The sequence below is a fragment of the Oncorhynchus tshawytscha genome, linkage group LG06 (assembly GCF_018296145.1).
Source record: "Oncorhynchus tshawytscha isolate Ot180627B linkage group LG06, Otsh_v2.0, whole genome shotgun sequence".
Lineage (NCBI taxonomy): Eukaryota > Metazoa > Chordata > Actinopteri > Salmoniformes > Salmonidae > Oncorhynchus > Oncorhynchus tshawytscha.
In genome coordinates this window covers 68,720,243-68,743,326 of record NC_056434.1, presented here as the reverse complement: position 1 = coordinate 68,743,326, position 23,084 = coordinate 68,720,243, and the positions used below count along the sequence as shown (strand labels likewise).

General features: G+C 41.7%; 1 protein-coding gene across 12 annotated transcripts in view; it reads right to left on the bottom strand.

Annotated features, from left to right (window-relative positions):
* Positions 1–17,614, bottom strand: part of zswim8 (zinc finger, SWIM-type containing 8) — a 32,574-nt gene extending 14,960 nt beyond the window's left edge. For 9 of the 12 annotated variants that reach the window (XM_042323554.1, XM_042323559.1, XM_042323558.1 and 6 more), the window contains exons 1-4: positions 15,836–17,614; positions 5,178–5,331; positions 4,046–4,140; positions 2,125–2,297 (exon numbers count right to left, since the gene is read on the bottom strand). In XM_042323554.1, the coding sequence (XP_042179488.1) occupies positions 2,125–2,297; positions 4,046–4,140; positions 5,178–5,331; positions 15,836–16,013 (600 nt within the window). In that variant the 5' untranslated portion in view covers positions 16,014–17,614. The remainder of the gene's footprint in view (positions 1–2,124; positions 2,298–4,045; positions 4,141–5,177; positions 5,332–15,835) is intronic. The other 3 variants (XM_042323555.1, XM_042323556.1, XM_042323562.1) reach the window with 3 other exon arrangements.
* Positions 17,615–23,084: the final 5,470 nt, after the last annotated feature.

Here is a 23,084-nt window from a genome sequence, read left to right as displayed (position 1 = left end):
CTGATCTCTGACCAAAACATTTCAGAATAAAATACTTTGAGATCGTCAGAGGTTATAACAGATGGATCAGTTCTTTAGGGGTGTTAATGTACATTGCTTTACACACTTACCAGTCAAGAGTTCTGTGCTGAGGTGTGTGTGTGTGTGTGCTTGGTATTTATCACGTGGTTCTTCTGGAGTGGTTTCATAATGTGCAACTAAATGAGCACACTCAAGTTGAACTGTGTACGTGCGTATGTGTGTGTGCGTGCCTGTATGTGTGTGCGCGAGCCTGTATGTGTGATCAAGCGCCCTTGAGAGGAACAGGGAAGACACAGACCTGTGGATGTATGCCTGAGAAGATACACATTTAGACAACTTCTTGTTGAAAGCACAGTGCCTATATTCTGACACACCGTGTGATCATGCTCTCAGTAGACACGGAATTTCAGGAAATAAAAAAAATGGTTATTAATAATGTATTATTTCAAAGCTACACCCTACGGTTCCCCATTTTAACACAACCCCCCCAAAAAACTGCACTAGTGGGTCTGTATTTCTCACAATACCTGTAGCAGCATTACTTTGAAGACCTCTCATGATTTGATGTCCAACCCATGAGAGGGACGTGGCAACTGTTCCATTCCCTGCTGAGTATTTGGAGTGATTAAATCTGTTTTGACCTCTGCATTGCTCTTTTGTCATAGCAAAATGTCACCTCTTATGGCAAGTAAGTGGACTGAATAACTGGAAAGGTCTAAGCATAACATAGCCCCCATGGCTTTGCGAGAATGGCGTCGCCTAGGGCGACAGGTTTTCAATATCCACCTTCATAGAGAGGGTGAAAAGGCCGGCCTCCCATCTGGGCCTGAGAGATGTTAATTACTTTACAGCTATTCAATTCCATTCAATACAATAATGGTTAATGAGGGTCCATGTGCGCCTGATAAAAGGTCACAAGAAAGCTATGGAGGTGTGTGTGTGTGCGTGCCACAGAACAGCTGACAGTCGGAAGTGGGAGAAGACCTACACAGCAGGGAGTGGGGGTATGGCTATGGGAGACTAGGCTCTCTCCTGGACTGATAATTACATAGAATGAGAGAGAATAAGACAGAAAGAGAGAGATCAGGTTGTTCTCCAGTGGAAAACAAATATGAGGATTTGCAGAGTTTAAGATCAATGTAATTTTCTGATTCTGATCATATGGCATAATTTGTTTTTAGTGCCATGGGATTATATGATCTCAGAACATCTGAACGTCAAAGGCTGAACTGAGCCCACACACTCGTTCATGCCAACACACACACTCAGACCTTGCAAGACCCACCTACACTGTGATATCAGTAGAGAACAGACAGTCCTCCACCCAAAGACATCAGAGCCTCCCACACATACACACTCATAGTGCCTCAGCACTCTCTTACACCCTATGAGTCACAGATAGACAATTCCGTACATATATACAGCAAATCTGTAGGCTATTTGAATACATACAATGTATTCGAACAGTAATGTGTTATATAGATGGTAGGGGTGTTTACCAACAAAACCGATATAAGTGCAACCACGACTTAAAAACAGACAGGGTTGGCTTACAATCAAAGGATTATTACATTATTACTACTACGCGTAAATAAGTTATATTTCGTCTGCAAATGTTTTGGAAAAAACAAATACATTTGCCCAAGAAGCACTTGTTGGTTGTACAAATACATTGTTACAGTTGTTGGTTAGCTGTCTAGCTAACCCTAGCCATATTAGCATAGAAGTGACAAGCGTCAAAACACCTCAAAGCAAGACATGGTATTAAGAACAAATACAACCAGCTGAAACAAGTCATCTACAATTCACCAAACAACAGCTTCTAGTCATTGCTGCTAGCAATCTATGACAACAACACAGAGCCTTTGAACTCGGAGTTGCACACAAATAATTGTTGTGACGTTGTCAACCCATCTATAGGCTATGGCTTGTGTCTGTACCAGGGTTGGAGTAAAAGTTCCTAAATTGAAATGGAATTGACCGTTATCACAGTACTACACTAACTCACATGTATACTGTACTATAATTGCAGCACAAAGGTGTATAGGTGTTTTCATGTGGTAATGCGGTGTAATTAATGTTGTGTCTGTACTCTAAACTCACGTTGTGGATCCTGAAGAGGCAGAGGGCCACCACATGGGCGCACCACTTGGCCCCGGCTCCACAGGTGCAACTGCAGGAAGTGATGCGGCAGCGGTCGAACATGACAGCCACATTGTACGCCCCTTTTGATTGGCCAGCCTGGGGCGACACCACGGTGGCACTGAGGTGGAAACCTTTGAGAGAGAAAGAGAGGGAGCGACAGAAATAGAGAAAGGGGATAATATCTGCTCTGTAACATCCATCTATTTGTCTGTGTGGGACAATGAGACTTGAGCAATGGAATGAGAAACACAGTGTTATGATAAAGTGGGGCAGGAACTCCTAGGGTGATGGCCGACACTGTGCAGCAGCAGTGCTGTAATGCGTCCTGAGCCTGGGCTGCCAGACAGGAAATGAAAGGCAGTTATTTCCATGCACATGGAAAGACTAGGAGATAGGAGGAAAAAGAGGGAGAGGGGGACGTTGCCCAAAAGCTTTTACCCAATGGACAGCAGCCAGCATTCTCCTGGTGAGCCCGAGCCGGCACAGAGCAGGAGGGGAGGGTAGGAGAGGTGGGGGAGTAGAGGAACGGCTCAGAGTAACTGTTCCAGATTCAACATAACAGGACCCCTTCAGTCAGCCGAGCTTTGTTCCTGCTCCAGTTTCTCTGCTCCTACCTGGCAGTCTCCAACTCCTCCTCCACCTCTAACCTACTTCCTTTCCCCTCCTACTTCCACTGGGAGACATGGTTTCCATGTCCTCACAATTAACTCTAATGTGTTTAACCTAATACAGCACTGACATACCCTGGGCTCGCAGGAAAACAATGAGGCGCACACTGCAGATAAAGAGAAAGCGCTTGCTTTCAAAATGGTTGTAAACATTTGAATCAGACCCCTTGGTTCATTATGAATGCATTTGAAAAAGCTAATATATGCCCCTCCAAGGTTTAATACAGTGGGAAAGGTTACATCTCTAGATATCGGCTTTCAGCTACCCAGAATTGTCTTTAACATAACTTACAAGCATTAATCACCATGCCGACTGTTGAACAGTACAAAAAGGGGCATTTCACTGCAATAGTTTCTGATCCTAGCTGGCATCTCAGTGATGTTGAGTGTAATGGATGAGTCACACAATCATTATGTAGAATGCTCAGTGGATTTCAGGCAGGCTGCTTGGCCTGTAGTTAATCCTAGGTGCTGTGCCCATTGAAGTGGTCCATGTAATAGCAGGTCTATGCACTATATTTCACCTCTGTGGTTTCATTCATTGACCTAGGAAATGTCCTAAATGGCACAGTACAACAGCAACATTCCTACACGATTACGCTCCATCAAGTTCTCTTTCTAGTAGTGAACAGAGGGTTGGCAAACTCAATGGCGATTGATCAGTGTATGGCCACACCGGTAAAAACCCCTGGTTCCTAGTGGTAGCCTATCACCACCAGAGTAGTGGAGGTTGTCAGAGGTTGTCGTGTCACAGGGTCAGGAAAGCTCTAAGCCCTAGTGATGAGCGGTGAGAGTGGCATGGCGCAGACTGAGCTCTATCTGTTAGAACTGGTGAGTGAGGCTCCATTTGGACCATTTAGGGCCATTAAAGCACATGTAATCCCCACACATCCTGCCTGCCTCCCTGGCCGGCTGCTCTAATCCAGTCATCTGGGATGAGCAGAGATATGCAGAGGCACCACCCGGATTCCGACGCAACAGAGGTGAAAACAGCATCCGACCTGGGATAAATGTTCAACTAGATAAATGCACAACTAGTTTTTGAAGCCCAAAGCACAGAGTGAGTGTGGGGCTGTGGAAAAAGCCTAGCCAATATGTGACCAGGACAACTTTATGGAGGTTTGTTGGATGTTTGGAGAGTTCAGCCTTCCGTGCTGCTGTTGTCTTAGAGCTGTGGTGGAATTAGGTGAAGGACACTGCTCAGTGCTCACCTATCTGCAGAGGGTCTTTGACAGCCCTCATCCTGTACAGCTGCTCCCCTCGCTGGAACTCATCAGGGCTGCCGTTAGCCAGACACGAGTACAGCCTGCAGAGGGAGAACCGCAGAGAGAGGGGATGAGATCAGAGAAAAATTAAGATACACTAACTTCTCCAAATACTATGTCCCCTCTGAAGAAGTGCTAGCTATTTGTATAATGTGTGAGTGGTCCCCAGTATTTGGCATGAGTGAATGTTCTGAGTGATTTCGTAAATGTAAATGAGTGGGTGTGTGATAAGCTGAAATGGAATGGGATTTCAAAACAGAGAGAGTACGATGTACAATAAGCCTCATGCCATTTCATTTCCTTGTCATCCTTTAAAGGCCCAGTGTAGTCCAAAATGTTATTTTATGTTTTATACATATTTCCACACTATGAGGTTGAAATAATATCTGTGAAAAATAAGATAATGCCCTTTTAGTGTAAGAGCTGTTTGAAAAGACTGGCTGAAATTTCAGCCTGTTTTCGTGGGATAGTTTTGGCCTTCCATGTTGACATCACCATGCGGTAAATTAGTTAATAGACAAATAAGAAAGAGTTCCAAACCTCTGCCAATAACTTATTTTCACTTTTCCCCTCCTCATTTAGACTACTCCCAGACAGTCCTAGCAAAATTCTTACTTGAGAATTGCCCTGTGCTAAAAAGCTTTTTCTTGTGGACAATTTTAATTGAAAACGATCACAGTAGATACTTAAATTGTGACCCAGAAATAATTTGATAGAGAAAAACAGTTGCATTGGACCTTTAACAACAATCCCACAAAGATCAGTGTGTCTCCAGATATCTCTGAACATGTGGAAATCCGAGACGATCTCACAGACTTCAGAGCGCGTGTACAGTTTGGTTTTAATATCCTTGTGGGTAACAGAAGTCCTCACAAGGATAGTAAAACAAGTAAAAGTTTGACAAGTAGGGACATTTCGCCAGTCCCCACAAAGAAAATGCTATTTTAGACTTCAGGGTTACAATTGGGGTTAGGTTAAGGAAATAGGGGTTAAGGAAAATAGGAAATCGAATGGGAATAAATGTTATGGTCCCCACAAGGATAGGAAAACAAACGTGTGCGTGTGTATGCAGCCTCACCGGATGTCCTCCTCATTCTCTGGGAAGCTCCAGTAGGCGATGCGGAGCTGCAGCTGCTCTGGGACAGGAGGGTAGACCTTCTCCACCACCTCAAACGGGATGTGGAATGCAACCTGCTTGGCTGATAGCTCCACCAGAGGGATGACCTGACCATCTAACAGACACACAGAGAGAGAAAGAGAGAGAACCAAACATTGAGTGAGTGAGTGAGTGAAAGTGTGCCAGAAGGAATATGTGTTAAAATGCATGTAAGACAGAATAAAACAGAACAGAAATCTACTGTGTGCCCCCATGTTACAATGGTAATTCCTTTTTAGCTCTGCTCCCAAGGGTTCACCCAAACACACCACACGGATGGAAGGAAGGTGAATAAGAAAAAGGGTCCTGGTGTGTGTGTGTGTAACAGTAGGGATCCACTACTAGCGTGAAATTTGGATAGCCACGCTAGCTTCACCCTCATGTGGAGGCATCAACAGTCAATCCAGTAGTGGCTGGAAGCTATAGTGAGCTTCGATTGGTCAAGCTCAGCTGCGATATCGCAATGTATTTGCATAAAGTTCAACTTTCCACAACTTAGGTCCTGCCCTGTTAAACGCTCCCTCGCCATGCTTGCATTGCCCAACCACCCACTTCACTTCCACCCATCCATCAAAAATGAATGGGGCTCTGTTGTTTCATCGCCCTAACATGCTCTATGGTTCTCGGCCGTAAGTGTGTGTGTTGTGTATAAGACAGAAAGAAAGACACTACAGAGAGACTGGGAAGTGTGTATGCTTTGTAAAGTGTAGAGTTAGCAATCTACCGAACTCGTATGAAGGACAATGAGGGCTGCCATGAAAAATATGGGTCTCTAACGCAGCCAAGGAAGAGTCTAGATTTCCTGAGGGGTCCTGAACCCACACCACCCCTTCTCCAGATACAGCATGCTTCAACAGCTACAACAACGAGTCGCTAAAAATAAAACGCAATAGAAACATATATAGTACCAGTCAAAAGTTTGGACACGCCTACTCATTCAAGGGTTTTTCATTATTTTTACTATGTTTTACATTGTATAATAATAGTGAAGACATCAAAACTATGAAATAACACATATGGAATCATGTAGTAACCAAAAAAAAGTGTTAAAACAAATGAGATTCTTCAAAGTAGCCACCCTTTGCACACTCTTGGCATTCTCTCAACCAGCTTCATGAGGTAGTCACCTGGAATGCATTTCAATTAACAGGTGTGCCTTGTTAAAAGTGAATGTGGAATTTCTTTCCCTCTTAATGCGTTTGAGCCAATCAGTTGTACTGTGACAAGGGTGATATAGAGAAGGTGGTATTTTACCAAAAAGGTTCATATTATGGCAAGAACAGCTCAAAAGAGCAAAGACGGTCCTTCATTACTTTAAGACATGAAGGTCGGTCAATCCGGAAAATTTCAAGAATTTTGAAAGTTAAGTGCAGTCGAAAAACCATCAAGCACTACGAGGACCGCCACAGGAAAGGAAGACCCAGAGTTACCTCTGCTGCAGAGGATAAGTTCATTTGAATTACCAGCCTCAGATTGCAGCCCAAATAAATGCTTCACAGAGTTCAAGTAATAGACATCTCAACATCAACTGTTCAGAAGAGACTACGTGAATCAGGCCTACATGGTCGAATTGCTGCAAAGAAACCACGACTAAAAGGGCATCAATAAGAAGAAGACTTGATTGGGCAAAGAAACATGAGCAATGGACATTAGACTGGTGGAAATCTGTCATTTGGTCTGATGAGTCCAAATTTTAGATTTTTGGTTCTAAGCGCTGTGTCTTTGTGAGATGCAGAGTAGGTTAACGGATGATCTCCACATGAGTGGTTCCTATCGTTAAGCATGGTGGATGTGGTGTGGGGATGCTTTGCTGGTGACACCGTCAGTGATTTATTTAGAATTCAAGGCACACTTAACCAGCATGGCTACCACAGCATTCTGCAGCGATACGTCATCCCATCTGGTTTGCGCTTAGTGGGAATAGAATTTGTTTTTCAACAGGACAATGACCAAAACACACCTCCAGGCTGTGTAAGGGTTATTTGAGCAAGAAGGAGAGTTATGGAGTGCTCAGATGACCTGGCCTCCGCAATCACCTGACCTCAACCCAATTGAGATGGTTTGGAATGAGTTGGACCACAGAGTGAAGGAAAAGCAGCCAACTAGTGCTCAGCATATGTGGGAACTCCTTCAAGACTGTTGGAAAAGCATCCCAGGTGAAGCTGGTTGAGAGAATGCCAAGACTGTGCAAAGCTGTCATCAAGGCAAAGGGTGGCTACTTTGAAGAATGTAAAACATAAATATAAACATGATTCCATATGTGTTATTTCATAGTATTGTGTAGAAAATAGTAAAACTAAAGAAAACCCATGAATGAGCATTTGTGTCCAAACTTTTGACTGGTACTGTAGGCCTACCCAGAAACAGCGCCATTTCCAGCTGGCTAGGACTGCAGAGCTGAAGATAAAAAAAAGTTTTAAAAACAAGCACAGCCAACTTCCATAAAATGTGCAAATACTGTATAAATCTTCATCAGTAATAACTGAATTGCCATTGCAGCCTTGCAATCTAATTCATCAGGGAGACGTATGCTAATGAAAACTCATGAGGCAACGGCACTGCAATCCATCCAACAATCTTAAACCTACCTCTTGTATTTCAGGCGCCGACATCAGACATGCAAACACAATGGCCTGACAGGTAGTTTAGTCACAGAATAATTAGCCATGCGCATGTCCCACCCACCTGAGGATGTCTTTTTTAGCCATCTAGTTCATGTGTTTGAGGGGTGCAAAAATCCACTTGTCACTTAAATCTCACTGGATTGATTGCTTTCATATTCTTGCTTGTGCCTCTCATTTTTACCCGTTAGCATTACGACCATGGAAATGTTTGTAATGACCTGTCAAAAACACCCCGGAACTTGGCTGAAATGGGCTATAATGGAATACATTGTCTTTCCACTGAATGTCTAAAAACACTAAAGCTTCATCTGAAAAGTGTCTCAACACTTACAGTTGAAGTCAAAAGTTTACATAAACCTTAGCCAAATACATTTAAACTCAGTTTTTCACAATTCCTGACATTTAATCCAAGTAAAAATTCCCTGTCTTAGGTCAGTTAGGATCACCACTTTATAACAGTAGAGAGAATGATTTATTTCAGCTTTTATTTCTTTCATCACATTCCCAGTGGGTCAGAAGTTTACATACACTCAATTAGTATTTGGTAGCATTGACTTTAAATTGTTTAATTTGGGTCAAACGTTTCAGGTAACCTTCCACAAGCTTCCCACAATAAGTTGGGTGAATTTTGGCCCATTCCTCCTGACAGAGCTGGTGTAACTGAGTCAGGTTTGTAGGCCTCCTTGCTCACACACACTTTTTCAGTTCTGCCCACACATTTTCTATGGGATTGAGGTCAGGGCTTTGTGATGGCCACTCCAATACCTTGGCTTTGTTGTCCTTAAGACATTTTGCTGCAACTTTGGAAGTATGCTTGGGGTCATTGTCCATTTGGAAGAACAATCTGGCCTTAAATGGCCATGTAATCTCCACCCGGCACAGCCAGAAGAGGACTGGCCACCCCTCAGAGCCTGGATCCTCTCTAGGTTTCTTCCTAGCCACCCTGCTTCTAACATCTGCATTACTTGCTGTTTGGGGTTTTAGGCTGACTTTCTGTATAGCACTGTGTGACATCTGCAGATGTAAAAATGGCTTTATAAATACATTTGATTGATGGGTGAAAGAGCCAACCATGTTAACTTTTAATCCGAGGGTATCCTGCTTTTGGCACACTTGTTGAATTATGCAAGAGAACATGACAACCGTAATTAATGAGGCAGTCTAGACAGCGCATGTGAGTGCAGGTAGGTTAGACAGAGCAAGTGTTTGGTGGTTGCAGCCCTATTCCACCCATTTATGTTCTTTTTTAAAAATATATATATGCAAATACACCCGTTGTATTTATGCAAACCAACCCACAAAGGTTTTATTTTAACACAAAACGTGACAAAAATACCCGTTACTAGGTTTGGGCAGCATCCAGATTTTCATGTCTCTGATGTAACCAAGAAGCTTGATCTTGACATCTAGCAAGTTAGCAAACCAAATGTATAGCTTGGAGCCCTGAGCTAGATAAATTATGACACATCTTAGGTTTCTTATAGTTATACTTAACTTCGTTATACGCAGTGGAGTAGCACGCACCCACACGGGTGCGTGCGGTATTGAATATCATAGCGTCGGTATTTCGAAATACCCCGGTATACGGTATATTGCCCAAGCCTACCTGATACAATAATAAAATGTATTCATGAATTCAACACAATGCCTGAACTCCATTGATTACTTGTCCTTGCCAGTAAAATGTTTTATATGCTGTAATTCAGTTAATTCCTGTCGAACTATAAAAATAAAAAGTTTGGAGAATCTTCATCCATTGTCCAACTGTAGCATTTATTCTAATTTTTAAAACCTTAACAATTCCAATGAACGTTGCAAGAATAGTAATAGTGTAGACTTATTCCAAGAACAAAAATATATTGTTACATCTGACAAATACATTTCAGATTTTTTTTTTTGAAAGAAAGGAATTTGTGAGGCTAGGTATGCACTCTACACAATATAACAAAACAAGTTTTGGCAGGATATGACTCTTTGTCAGGATGATGCAGAACATTTTTTATTGTCCCTCAAACAATTGAAGAAAACATTAGTGATGACCCTCTCTTCAGATTAGAAAATAAATTGAGGACCAGCACAGGCCGAGCACACCACCACTACACACCCAAGACAAAGCCCTGACCCTCAGCTGACACTCCGTCCTCATTTCCTCTCCTAACATAGCAGTGTATGGGGGCTACACCTTGGTTTTCATGGAAATGGGCATGTAGGACCAAAGGGCTCAATAGCAGGTATCAGACTTGGGTACTGCCTGAATACAGGCCTCAGCAGTGGTATTGTCGCCACATACCACAAACCCCTGAGGTACCTTATTGCCATTATAAACTGGTTACCAACATAAATAGAACAGTAAACAAGTAGTTGACTCATACTGTGGTATTTTGTCTGATATACAGTGCCTTCAGAAAGTATTCCTTCGACTTGACTTATACCACATTTTGTTATGTTACAGCCAAATTCAAAATGGATTAACAATATTTTCTCTCACCCATCCACGCACACACAATACCCCATAACAAAAAATATTTCAAATGAAATGCAGATAAAATTTAATTCACACAAGAATTTACACCCTTGAGTCAATACATGTTAGAATAACCTTTGGCAGCGATTACAGCTGTGAGTATTTCTAGGGAAGTCTCTAAAAGCTTTGCACACCTGGATTGTACAATATTTGGCCATTATTTTTTTCAATAATTCTTCAAGCTCTTATTTTACAAAACATTTATGTCTTGCCATAGATTTTCAAGCCGATTTAAGTCAAGTGAAAACTGAAACTTGGCCACTCAAACATTCACGGTCTTCTTGGTAAGCAACTCCGGTGTAGCTTTGGCCTTGTGTTTTTGGTTATTGTCCTGCTAAAAGTTGAATTCACCTTTCAGTGTCTGGTGGTAACCAGATTGAACCAGGGTTTCATCTAGAATTTTGCCTGTGTTTAGCACAACTTTCTTTTTAATCCTAAAAACTCACCAGTCATTAAAGATAACAAACATACATATAACATGATGTAACCACCACCATGCTTGAAAATATGGAGCGTGGTACTCAGTAATCTGTTGTATTGGATTTGGCCCAAACCGAACACTGTGCATCCAGGACAAAAAGACATTTGCTTTGCAAAAAAAAAATTCTGCATTATTTAGTGCCTTGCTGCAAACAGGATGCATGTTTTCAAATATTTTTGTTCTGTCAGGTTTCCTTCTTTTCACTCTGTCAATTAGGTTAGTATTGTGGAGTAACTACAATGTTGTCGATCCATCCACAGTTCTCTCCCATCACAGCCATTCAACTCTGTTTTAAAGTCACCATTGGCCCCACGGTGAAGTACCTGAGTGTTTTTCTTCCTCTCTGGCAACTGAGTTAGGAAGGATGCCTGTATATTTGTAGTGACAGGGTGTATTGATACAGCACCCAAAGTTTAATTAATAACTTTACCATGCTCAAAGGGATATTCAATGTCTGCTTTTTTATTTTATCCATTTCCAATACGTGCCCTTCTGAGGCGTTGGAAAATCTCCCTGCTGGGTCTTTTGGGTTAAATCTGTGTTTGAAATTCACTGCTCGACTAAGGGACCTTACAGATAATTGTATGTGCGCGGTACAGAGATAAGGTAGTCATTCAAAAATCATGGTACACTATTATTGCACACAGAATGAGTCCATGCAACTTCTTATGTGACTTGTTAAGCATATTTTTTACTCCTGAATGTATTTTGGCTTGCCATAACAAAGGGTTTGAATACTTTTTGCTGTGTTCTAGTGTACTATGGAATATATTGCTGTCTTATTCTTGACACTTCTCCCAGGCATATTTAAGGTTAGAACTACCTTTCTAAGTGTCCTGATACTTCTAGCTTGGAGTTGTATTTTTATAACATAGCTTCAGTATTTCACTTTTTAATGTGTATAGTATTGCTTACTAGGTGTGTCCAATCTATTTTGTAACCACTCCCTCTTCTAATTAGGGCGAATTGGAAAAGCTGTTCAAAAGAGGACATTGTATTATTTTTTTGTACTCCCTGACGAAGGCCATGCAGCCGAAACGCGTCGGATTTATTAAAAACGTTGTTTCTATTCAACATGCCATACTAATAAAGGGATTTTAATTAATTATATGAAGAGTGCCTTGGTCCTCCTTTCTTGTTGAATACTTCTTGACTCAAGACATTTCAGCTTTTCATTTTTTATTCATAAAAAAAATAAATAAAAACTCTCACTTTGACATTGTGGTATTGTGTGGAGGCCAGTGACAAAAAAAACTAAATGTAATCAATTTGAAATGCAGGCTGTAACAACAAAATGTGGAAACATTCAAGGGGTGTGAATACTTTCTGAAAGCACTGAACACATGGCTGGAATGCAGTTTCAGCTAATCAGCATCCAGGACCCAAACTGCCAGGTTTTTATTACTATTTAGGGCATTTCAGTGATATTTGACTCTAAATATTGATTTGTAAAAACAAAAACTATTCGTTACTGTACCTAGCGCTAGTCGGGCAGTACCTGCAACAAAAATAGTGAGCCAACATGTTTTCAGCACTTATTTCCCTGACTGATAAAACTTTTTTTCTCATGCTCTCTCGTCTCTGCAGCAGACATAGTGAGCAATATGTTTGGAACATCAAATCAAAATAATAGTAACGAACCGCAATACATATCGTATCGGCACCTAAGTATCATGATAATATCGTATCTTGAGGTCCCTGGCAATTCCCAGCCGTATTATTTCAATTACTTTCAAAGACATTTGGAAGTAAGTATTTAAATATTTTTTATTTGAAAAGAAAAGTTGTTGAATATTGGAATAAATTTGGAAATACACTTGGAAAGTATTTGAAAATACACAGACTCAAACAGACTACCATGCATTTAACCAAGTTATTTTAAAATAGTATTTGAAATAAGAATTTGAAAATACTTTCAAATAGTAGGCTATTTAATAGAAATTATTTTGAAAACACTTTCAAATACTTCCAATCGAAATAGTTGAGTCGGGTTTGGGACACATTATTTGAAAATACTCAAATACACAGAAAATAAGTAGTGTATTTCAATAACAAATACACATGTACTTGAACCCAGGTCTGGTAGGTATTGTCACCACAGCTATTCCACCCACACTGCCATCTTCTCACCTCATGAAATCACCCACCACAAGAGCAGTGTTAGCAACTGTTTTAGTTTGAGTTATAGGAACCTATAACAGAAAAACTAAACAGAAATCATATTGCTGAACAATAAATATGTATCCAGGCTAGTTGAATTGAGTTACTGGTGTTATTGTGTTACCTTTATTTTCCCACTATTTGTATGTTTTTATTGGCTTAAGCCCAAGGCAGTTGTGTCAATTCTATGGCATTAGATGCTAGGTTTGAGCTTTTCATGCTCGACAAACAGGGAAAACCCCATGGAGGGAGCAGACCCAGGTGATTTACATCTCTAGTCAGTCATCCCCAGTCCCCACCTGTCCCTTGGAGGCTACAAATAGGAAGGATAGAGGGAGAGAGGGATAGAGAGAAAGAGTAGGAGGATGGCAGTAACAGCAGCGAGTGGGCAGTAAGAGGGTCCGGCCACTGCCAGTTGCACAGTGACTAACCAATCGGGAGAGAGCGGGACAGGGGGGCACGCTCAAACAGCTGTTCCATCATAGAGCGGTGTAAAAGTGAAGGACTGCTGCACACACACATGCCCATTAGTCTGTGGTTATGGAAGAAAGATCAGAGCCAACAGATGCATAGGGCCAAACCAAAACCCTAACCTTTAACATGCCCTACATTTTGAGCAATAGAGATGGAGAGATATGGGCTAGCCTTCAAGGTGGGAAATTACAGTCAAATCTATTTTACTGATCTTACTTTTGGGGGGATTTGACTGACTGTAGATGGGAAGGTTTTGAGGTTTGGCAGCTCTTTTGTGCAAGATCAGCAGCAATATGTAGATTCATAAAATGTGGGTTTGTATTGCTAAACCACAATCCCCAGCTCTGAAGTAAATGACCTGCACAAGACAAAGCCCTCTATACAGTCCACAGCTGACTCCACTCAGCCCTTCCCCCACCACTCCATAAACCCAAACAAACATGCCTGACCGCAAACACACCCTCCCCCCAAACTCCAAGAGATGAGACTTCTAATAAATAGGTTTTCCCACACCGGTTCCTCACTTGCTTGTACAACCCACACGGGTTGGCGTTCTGTTTGTCCCTTCCCAGCTGCCCTCCAATAGGCCGACTCAGAGCTTTCAGCTGAGTGAGCTACTCCACCCACTTTTGAGGCCAGTATTGATTTGTTTGCAATACCGCGTTGGTAATAAGCAATAATTTGTTCGGTTAAATGGGAAAACAACTGCGTAAGCTTTTGAAATAAGAGCAGGATCTAAAATGTTAGCTAGGTAGTCCAACATTTTCCCTGTCATGCAGCCATCCCAGAGACAGGAGAGAAATTATTGTGGGCCTGCTGCTGCTGCCAGCCAGCCACAGCCCAATCAGTTGCACCTGATTCATCCTTGTCAGAATACAGAATAATAGTCAAGCAATTTGTAAACCTCTATGACAGTTTGGAGACCGGAGGTAGGCCGTCTCCCTAATACATTGACTTTTGCTTGCAGTATGACAAAAGTCACTCACAAATAGCTTTGTTACAGATGCTTTTAGCAACTTCTAGGGAAGCTAGCACCAATGCAACCAGCCTAAAAAACAATGATCAGAAATTGCAGTCATTCTCAATATTTAGGAATCCATGTGACTATTAGGAAGCAACTTGTTGTACTCCTATTGAAATCAAACTTCAGATCATGGAAATAAGACAACGAACTAAACAAGATAGCCAGCTACATAACCCTGTTGCCCCCCCAAACTAGAAAATCATTGTGATATATGAAATATGAATGATAGTGTTACCACTACGTTAAAAAAATGTATGTATGTGACGTGCAGTCATATCAAAATCCTAATGAGTCAAATCGTCTTATTTGACGCATCAAATAGTGTTATTTCAAGCGTCAAATAGTATTATTTGACACATGAAAATAACGAGACGTCTACTGACTCAAATGGTGTTCGATACTCCAATGCCACTATCCTCAATGAAAACAAAGTTACACCTAGCCTTTACAACATTATCTGCTTTGGCAGAGAAAGCATCAAATCAATAATAGGCTATGGGGATAATGTAGACCTGAGGTTGATGGGAGAGGGGGTGTAGAAACAAGTGACATGATGCAAGTATTATGGAAACTATTCTGCTAAAAAACAATAAGGGGTTATCACATCACAGCCAATAAATTAAATGAGGAATCAATGACATTGTCAGCCAGCACCTACTCTCGTATTTGCATAGTGTCCCATAGAGATGCATTCAGAGCCCTTTGAGGACTCTTCAGAGAATGAGAAGCTGAGCAATATGGACTGTTGTGCAGTGTCAACAAATTGGCTTAATTCTGAGAACAAGCTTGCTAGGCCTATATGCTGGGGGAAATGTAACATATACTTAGTTGATAGACTAAATTATCAAATGCGCAAATGACGTGGACAGGACAATCAACCTGAAATTAGGACATAATTAATTATTTCAAACTAGGCTACACTGGTCAAAGCTGTTTACAGGCCTACAGCGTTACTCAAATTTACAATTAGTGAAGACAATGTGCAGGCCTAGCAATTTTCTGCAAGTAGGCTAATGTATGAGTGTATTGTAAAATGTTTACAGAAAAACACTGACTTCAATGACAAACAACAAATTCAGGTTCAAGACAAGCCTTCAGATGCTTTGGATCCATCATCATAGGCACTTTAGGTAATGAGATAAGGGAGAACCCATGCTGGCCACTACACAATGATATTTGGCAACAAGCATCAAGTTGTTTTAAGTGGTAAAAGGTCAATATGGGAATGAGGACAAAAAGTGTAATGAGGATGTAAGTACAAATAATACAATGGAAGGTGAAGTGCGTGTTTACCTTTAATCTTCACTGTAGGAGAATTTGGTCCAGCAGACTGTTTTCTCCATCCCCTCCAGTTCTGACACAGACTCTCAGCCTCTGATATGAAGGAGCAGAGAGAGTCCTCCTCGAACCGGTCAGAATCTTCGAAGGAGAACCTCTCTCCGTCTTCCCACTCGGCGAACATTAGTTCCATTACATCCACTGTAGGATATATAACTCTGGATTCAAGTGGACTGTACAATAGCCAAGGCCTTCCGTCAAAGGCAGGGGGGAAAAAACGGGTGAGAGCTGCCCACCACTGAAAGAGAGCAGAAGCAATGAACACTTCCACAAGTCTCCAGTAAAAATTGGGGGAGGGGTGAGCAAAACAACCAAAACACTGCTGAGAGCTCACTGTAGTCTTGCAGGCGAACTACACAGTAAAACAATAATATCCATTATCAATTGTAGGGGGGAAAATACTTCCATCACAAATTGTACCAAATTAGTACTCTGTATTTGGAAAATAGAGGCAAATCTTGGGAACACGATGACTTAACTTTATTACCAAGGGCCATGCCATTTAGGGCAATAACTTCTGAGACACCTTATATCCATGTCGTTTGAGAAAGTTGATCCCAGTTCGGTAACAATTTAGTTTATGTCCCCTATCACTCCCCAGTTTCGAGTTGGACTGTTTCTGCTTGACTGTCTAAATTGAGCAGTGCTTCGAGGGAGACGACCCCCACTCACAAGTCACACACACACAGGCATTTTTATAGGGTTCTAGCTATCTAACTACTTTTAATGAAACAATTACCTAAGATCAACCCAACTCGTAAACAGAAATATTTACGTCAGTTACTGTGCTTAAAATGAAATATACACAAACTTAACTTGTTTTCCACCATTTCCTACCTCCCCTTCTTGACGAATCAGCTGTGCTGCATACACTACCCGTCTCGAGACAGCCGTACAAAATGTTCCAAACACTTGCAAGGCCTTTTTAATTTAAAATAAAACAACGTTGGTAAGTATAATCTCGCTAACGTATGTCATTCTTTCTTTGACAGAGATTCACTACTCAAGCTTGAAGATCTGCTAGCTAGCTTAGCTGGCTAACGCTAGCTAACTAGCCAGCTAGCTAAGCTAACACTGCCTGGTCAATCAGACTCAGTAGCTTGCTAAAATAACTAGCTAGCTTTAAAAAATAAAAAGACTCAATTGTCATCATTCGCAAACGTCGTAATATGTATAATTTAAGGGAAACCTTGAAAGAATAATCGTTTTACGAACACATTATCTCTCTGACAGGTTACCGTTGGTCATAATCCGAGTCTCAAAGCCCCACTACTAGTACAGTACACACCACCCGCTTCAACAAGGGCTTTGGTGTTTGTTTACATTGACACCTTTGAAAAACTACACAACCGTCAAACTTGACCGACTACTTACTGTTTTAGATCAACTGTCTCCGGTAATGATGCACGGTCAGTTTTATATTTGTTCGATTGCAAACCTACGCTATTAGCTAATACCTTGACTCGAATCTCTTTTCCCTTTGCTTTGTATTTTGAAAAAAGCTTCCTCGCTCGAGCCCGCCACTGCACTGGTTCCCAATGACTCCTAGTCCGGAAACTGTAGAAAAGCCCCTTTCATTTTCCCCGACCGACACCGGTAGTCCTACCGTCCCCAGGTTGTGTCTCTGAGGCTTCTAACAACACCGGGGTCCCTCAAAATTGTCTCAACAATCTCCCATCTCTTCCACTCTCTCCGGTCGGGAAGATGGCTCTTCTTTTTCTTCTTCTTCTACTACAATGGTATATTGGTGTTCGAACAATTTACTCTCCATGCCGCCATCTACTGTGCGGGATAGAAACAGGACTCCCCAAAAAACGGAACAGATGTGGGGGGATATATCCATACAAACTACCTAAAATAAATAAAACAAACTACACTACATGACCAAAGGTATGTGGACACCTGCTCGCTGAACATCTCATTCCAAAATCATGGGCGTTAATATGGTTGGTCCCCCCCATTACCGCTATAACAGCCTCCACCCTTCTGGGAAGGCTTTCCACTAGATGTCAGAACATTGCTGTGGGGACTTGCTTCCATTCAGCCACAGGGGCATTAATGAGGTTGGGCACTGATGTTGGCCGATTAGGCCTGGCTCGCAGTCGGCGTTCCAATTCATCCCAAAGGTGTTCGATGGGGTTGAGGTCAGGGTTCTGTGCAGGCCAGTCAAGTTCTTCCACACCGATCTCGACAAACCATTTCTGTATGGACCTTGCTTTGTGCACAGGGGCATTGTCATGCTGAAACAGGAAAGGGCCTTCCCCAAACTGTTGCTACAAAGTTCAAATCAAATGTTATATGTCACATACACATGGTTAGCAGATGCTAATGCGAGCGTAGCGAAATGCTTGTGCTTCTAGTTAAGACAATGCAGTAATAACCAACGAGTAATCTAACCTAACAATTTCAAAACAACTACCTTATACACACATGTGTAAAGGGATGAAGAATATGTACATAAAAATATATGAATGAGTGATGGTACAGAACGGCATAGGCAAGATGAAGTAGACGGTATAGAGTACCGTATATACATATGAGATTAGTAATGTAGGGTATGTAAACATTATATTAAGTGGCATTGTTTAATGTGGCTAGTGATACATTTTTACATCAATTTTTCCATTATTAAAGTGGCTGGAGTTGAGTCAGTATGTTGGCAGCAGCCACTCAATGTTAGTGGTGGCTGTTTAACAGTCTGATGGCCTTGAGATAGAAGCTGTTTTTCAGTCTCTCCGTCCCAGCTTTGATGCACCTGTACTGACCTCGTCTTCTGGATGATAGCGGGGTGAACAGGCAGTGGCTCGGGTGGTTGTTGTCTGTGGAAGGACCACCAGAGGGCAGGCTGGGCTCACGGATAGTAGCCCAACAAGGCATGGGAGACAAGGTAACCAGAGGCAAGTAAGCACAGCTGACGGTACTAATGACATACTCTCCTTCCCTATAAGAGAGAGACTGGAACCAGCAGAGAGGGGAGGGGAAAACTATCTCTGGAAGATGGCCACTGAGAGAGAGAGGAGCTATCCAGGAAGAACCACTAAGACGGTGACAATCCCGTGACTTTTGTTGTAGTTTAAAGATAATCCTATTGTGTTCCTGTTTCATCTGGAGAAGAAGATGTATGTTTTTCCTTGGAAGATTTTCATTGATTATGTTGGAGTCTTTGTGTTGACCAAATGCCCTCAATAGAGAACTGTGTTCAATCAAGAAAACCTACTCCTGACTCGTTTATTCCACCTTCCCGCTTTAGAGTGACGCCCAATTACTTGGTCCGCTCACATGTCCTTGATGATCTTTATGGCCTTCCTGTGACATCGGGTGGTGTAGGTGTCCTGGAGGGCAGGTAGTTTGCCCCCGGTGATGCGTTGTGCAGACCTTACTACCCTCTGGAGAGCCTTACAGTTGTGGGCGGAGCAGTTGCCGTACCATGCGGTGATACAGCCCGACATGATGCTCTCGATTGTGCATCTATAAAAGTTTGTGAGCGCTTTTGGTAACAAGCTGAATTTCTTCAGCCTCTTGAGGTTGAAGAGGAGCTGCTGCGCCTTCTTCACCACGATGTCTGTGTGGGTGGACCAATTCGGTTTGTCCGTTGATGTGTACACCGAGGAACTTAAAACTTACTACCCTCTCCACTACTGTCCCGTCGATGTGGATAGGTGGGTGTTCCCTCTGCTGTTTCCTGAAGTCCACAATCATCTCCTTTGTTTTGTTGACGTTGAGTGAGAGGTTGTTTTCCTGACACCACACTCAGTGCCCTCACCTCCTCCATGTAGGCTGTCTCGTTGTTGTTGGTAATCAAGCCCACTACTGTTGTGTTGTCTGCAAACTTGATGATTGTGTTGGAGGCGTGTCAATGTTTCCCTATGGAGATTGCATGGCTGTGTGCTCGATTTAATGCACCTGTCAGCAATGGGTGTGGCTGAAATAGCTGAATCCACTCATTTGAAGAGGTGTCCACATATATTTGTATATATAGATAATAAAACAGATCTGAACCCTACACAGGCTCAAGGGGAGCCTGGGAGGGCGGGCCATCTTCCGGCACAGTGTCCCTTGCAAGTCTTCCAATGTACACTCCAGAAGTTTAAAAAATAATCCCTCTTCCCCTTCTTTTTTATTTGAAAATTATGTGGATATAAGCAACATCTCAAGACGTCAGTCAGGAAGTTAAAGCTTGGTCGCAAATGGGTCTTCCAAATGGACAATGGCCCCAAGCATACTTCTAAAGTTGTGGCAAAATGGCTTAAGGACAACAAAGTCAAGGTATTGGAGAGGCCATCACAAAGCCCTGACCTCAATCCTATAGAACATTTGTGGGCAGAACTGAAAAAGTGTGTGTTAGCAAGGAGGCTTACAAACCTGACTCAGTTACACCAGCTCTGTCAGGAGGAATGGGCCAAAATTCACACAACTTATTGTGGGAAGCTTGTGGAAGGCTATCTGAAATGTTTGACCCAAGTTAAACAATTTAAAGGCAATGCTACCAAATACTAATTGAGTGTATGTAAACTTCTGACCTGCTGGGAATGTGATGAAAGAAATAAAAGCTGAAATAAACAATTCTCTCTACTATTATTCTGACATTTCACATTCTTAAAATGAAGTGGAGATCCTAACAGACCTAAGACATGAAATTTTTACTTGGATTAATTGTCAGGAATTGTGAATAACTGAGTTTAATGTATTTGGCTAAGGTGTATGTAAACTTCCGACTTGAACTGTACATTTATAACTTTCATTGACTTGTCAGTTTCCTTACATTTTTCATCATTCCATTACATCATTACTTTACCTTTCTTTCCTCTGTCATGTTCGTGTGGTTGTTCCTGAGGATCGCTAGCAATAGTGAATCATATAAGGCTAACGTATTACAAGTTGTGAAATAATTTGGAATATGTAGCCTATTTGAGTCATTTTGTAATGCAGACATAGTTTAAACCTGGAGGCTGGTGCACAGTTCATGACAACTGGACCGTTGTCATCACAGTTCCAGGATTAGTGAGGATTATTAGGGTAGATTTATAGGACTACTAATCAACCCATTGTACACTATTTCATGGATTGAACAATTGAATATGACAACGTTCAGGATGAATCAAACCACTATTTTTGATTCACCAATATATTTTGTGCATAAAGGCTCTCCAAACCTGTTTTTTATTATTCATAAAAATACTTTCCTAACCCTAAATAATATAGAAGATCAGAGTATCTTTAAATCTATCAATTGGTGCTGAAAAGGAGATGAATATGAGTGTATTTACATGGCTTTATTTCAATGATCCCTAATTTTCTGAAGTGTTCGCACCTTTTAGTTAGTCTGTTGAGAAAATTCAAATCAAAGGTACACCAAATTTAAAGTGATGGCTTTAGATAAATGTACTGAAAACCCTATTGAGTAAAACTCCAAAAGAAAATATGTTGGCCAGCTAGTGGGAGGGTTTCCAGAGGTTGAATTACATTCATTCGGCGGTTGTGCAAGGGAACCCCGCCTGCAAAGCCATTACACACCTGCATAAGGTAAGTCTAAATACCAACTATTGAGAAGTGCATAGGAAAGGTGTGCGTAGGAAAGACATAGGCCTACATTTCCTAAGTCTGAATTTGGCACTTACAGCGTCTCCTACATAAGCAAGCTTCACATGTGTAGGTAGGTGTTCTTTATCAAAAATCATCCGGACCAACTTGAACATTTTTCTCCATTCACCAGGCGTCTCAGACGCCGGGCATAAACCACAGCAGGAATTCTCTTCAGGTACTCAACCTGAACATCCGTCGCCACCCCTGAGATGACTCCTTTGACGGACGCTCTGCTCTGAAGTTCAAAGCAGGATACTTCTGCTGTCTGGGTGCTTTTAAGGCCCACTGCAATCTTCCTCTGTTCTACAGAAATATAATTAATCAGAATAAGACTATTCCTGACCACTCTGATAAATTCCACTTTTCTTAGAGCATAGACCTACTTTAAAAAAATGTGACACCTCAAATGGGTCTCCCACATCTACATCCCAACAAAAAACTATTCGTTATCCTCCACTCCAATTTTAGACACTACTGTTGTCCATTCAGGACATTCATCTTCACAAACTTCGCTCGACAGGCTGCTTGATTCCAACTCGACATCCACTTCCACCATTTCTCACAATGTTCCACCAACTTTAATGGCTCAGTTGGCTTTTCTGCTCTCCTAGGCTTCAGCAAGGCAGGCTTCTTCTTCTTCTTCTTCTTCTTCTTCTATGGTATTATGACGGTCTGCAAACGTTAGAGGTGCATGCCGCCACCTACTGTATGGGTAGTAAACTGGGGAAAAAGATCCATTGCAGGAAAGGATGTTGGGGGAAAACATCACACAAACTACAAAAATAAAAAACACTGTACGCCTTCAGTCCACAGTCCAAATCACATCCTTTCACAGTCTTAGTGGCCGGGAGGGAATATCAGTCAGTATTCTCTGCAATGCTTCTGCTATTAATTCTAGACCCAGACACTTTTCAGCCGCACATACAATTATGTCCAATTTCTAACACGCAATAAACGGCATAAAATCCACCTCCTTTACAATCAGTGTACCAGTTTCTTCCAGTAAGACTGTCGCCTTTATCAGCTGATTTTAACTTCTGCCTCGTATTCACTGGAGTCAAGCTCTCATCTGGCCGTACAGACAGGGGCATAGGCACCGGACCACCAAAGTTGACCCTTCTCACAATTCTATCCTAACTATCGCTCAGCTTTCAGAGTAGTCGATAATTGCCCTCTGAACAACACATTTTTTTGTCTGCATTCATGGCCTAATTGGTTTTGACAACCTTTTATGCTCAAAGCATGTTATGCAATAGAGTATGTCCATGTTGTTCCTGTGCTTACTCAAGCTATTGTTTCATGCATATCATAGCCACCCAAAATAATTCCAAAATTATAGTACCATTAAATGAATAATCTAATAGTCGGTTGAGAAGTGTGTGAAGTGGTAAACATGTTTTACAGTACATTATGATGTGAGAGTGGTGTCAATGACCATGACCTCTATTTGATAAATTGGCCAGTTTTGATGTCTCTTAAGCAATTCAATATAAAATATAAGTGTTTTGATGTCCGTTTGTAATCCTCTCAGTGTAGCCTATCAGTGTTTTTCCTCCTTAAAGTATCAGCCACAGTAATCAAAAGCTGCCTAATGCAAAAGGGAAAGCTAATCCAAGGCCTC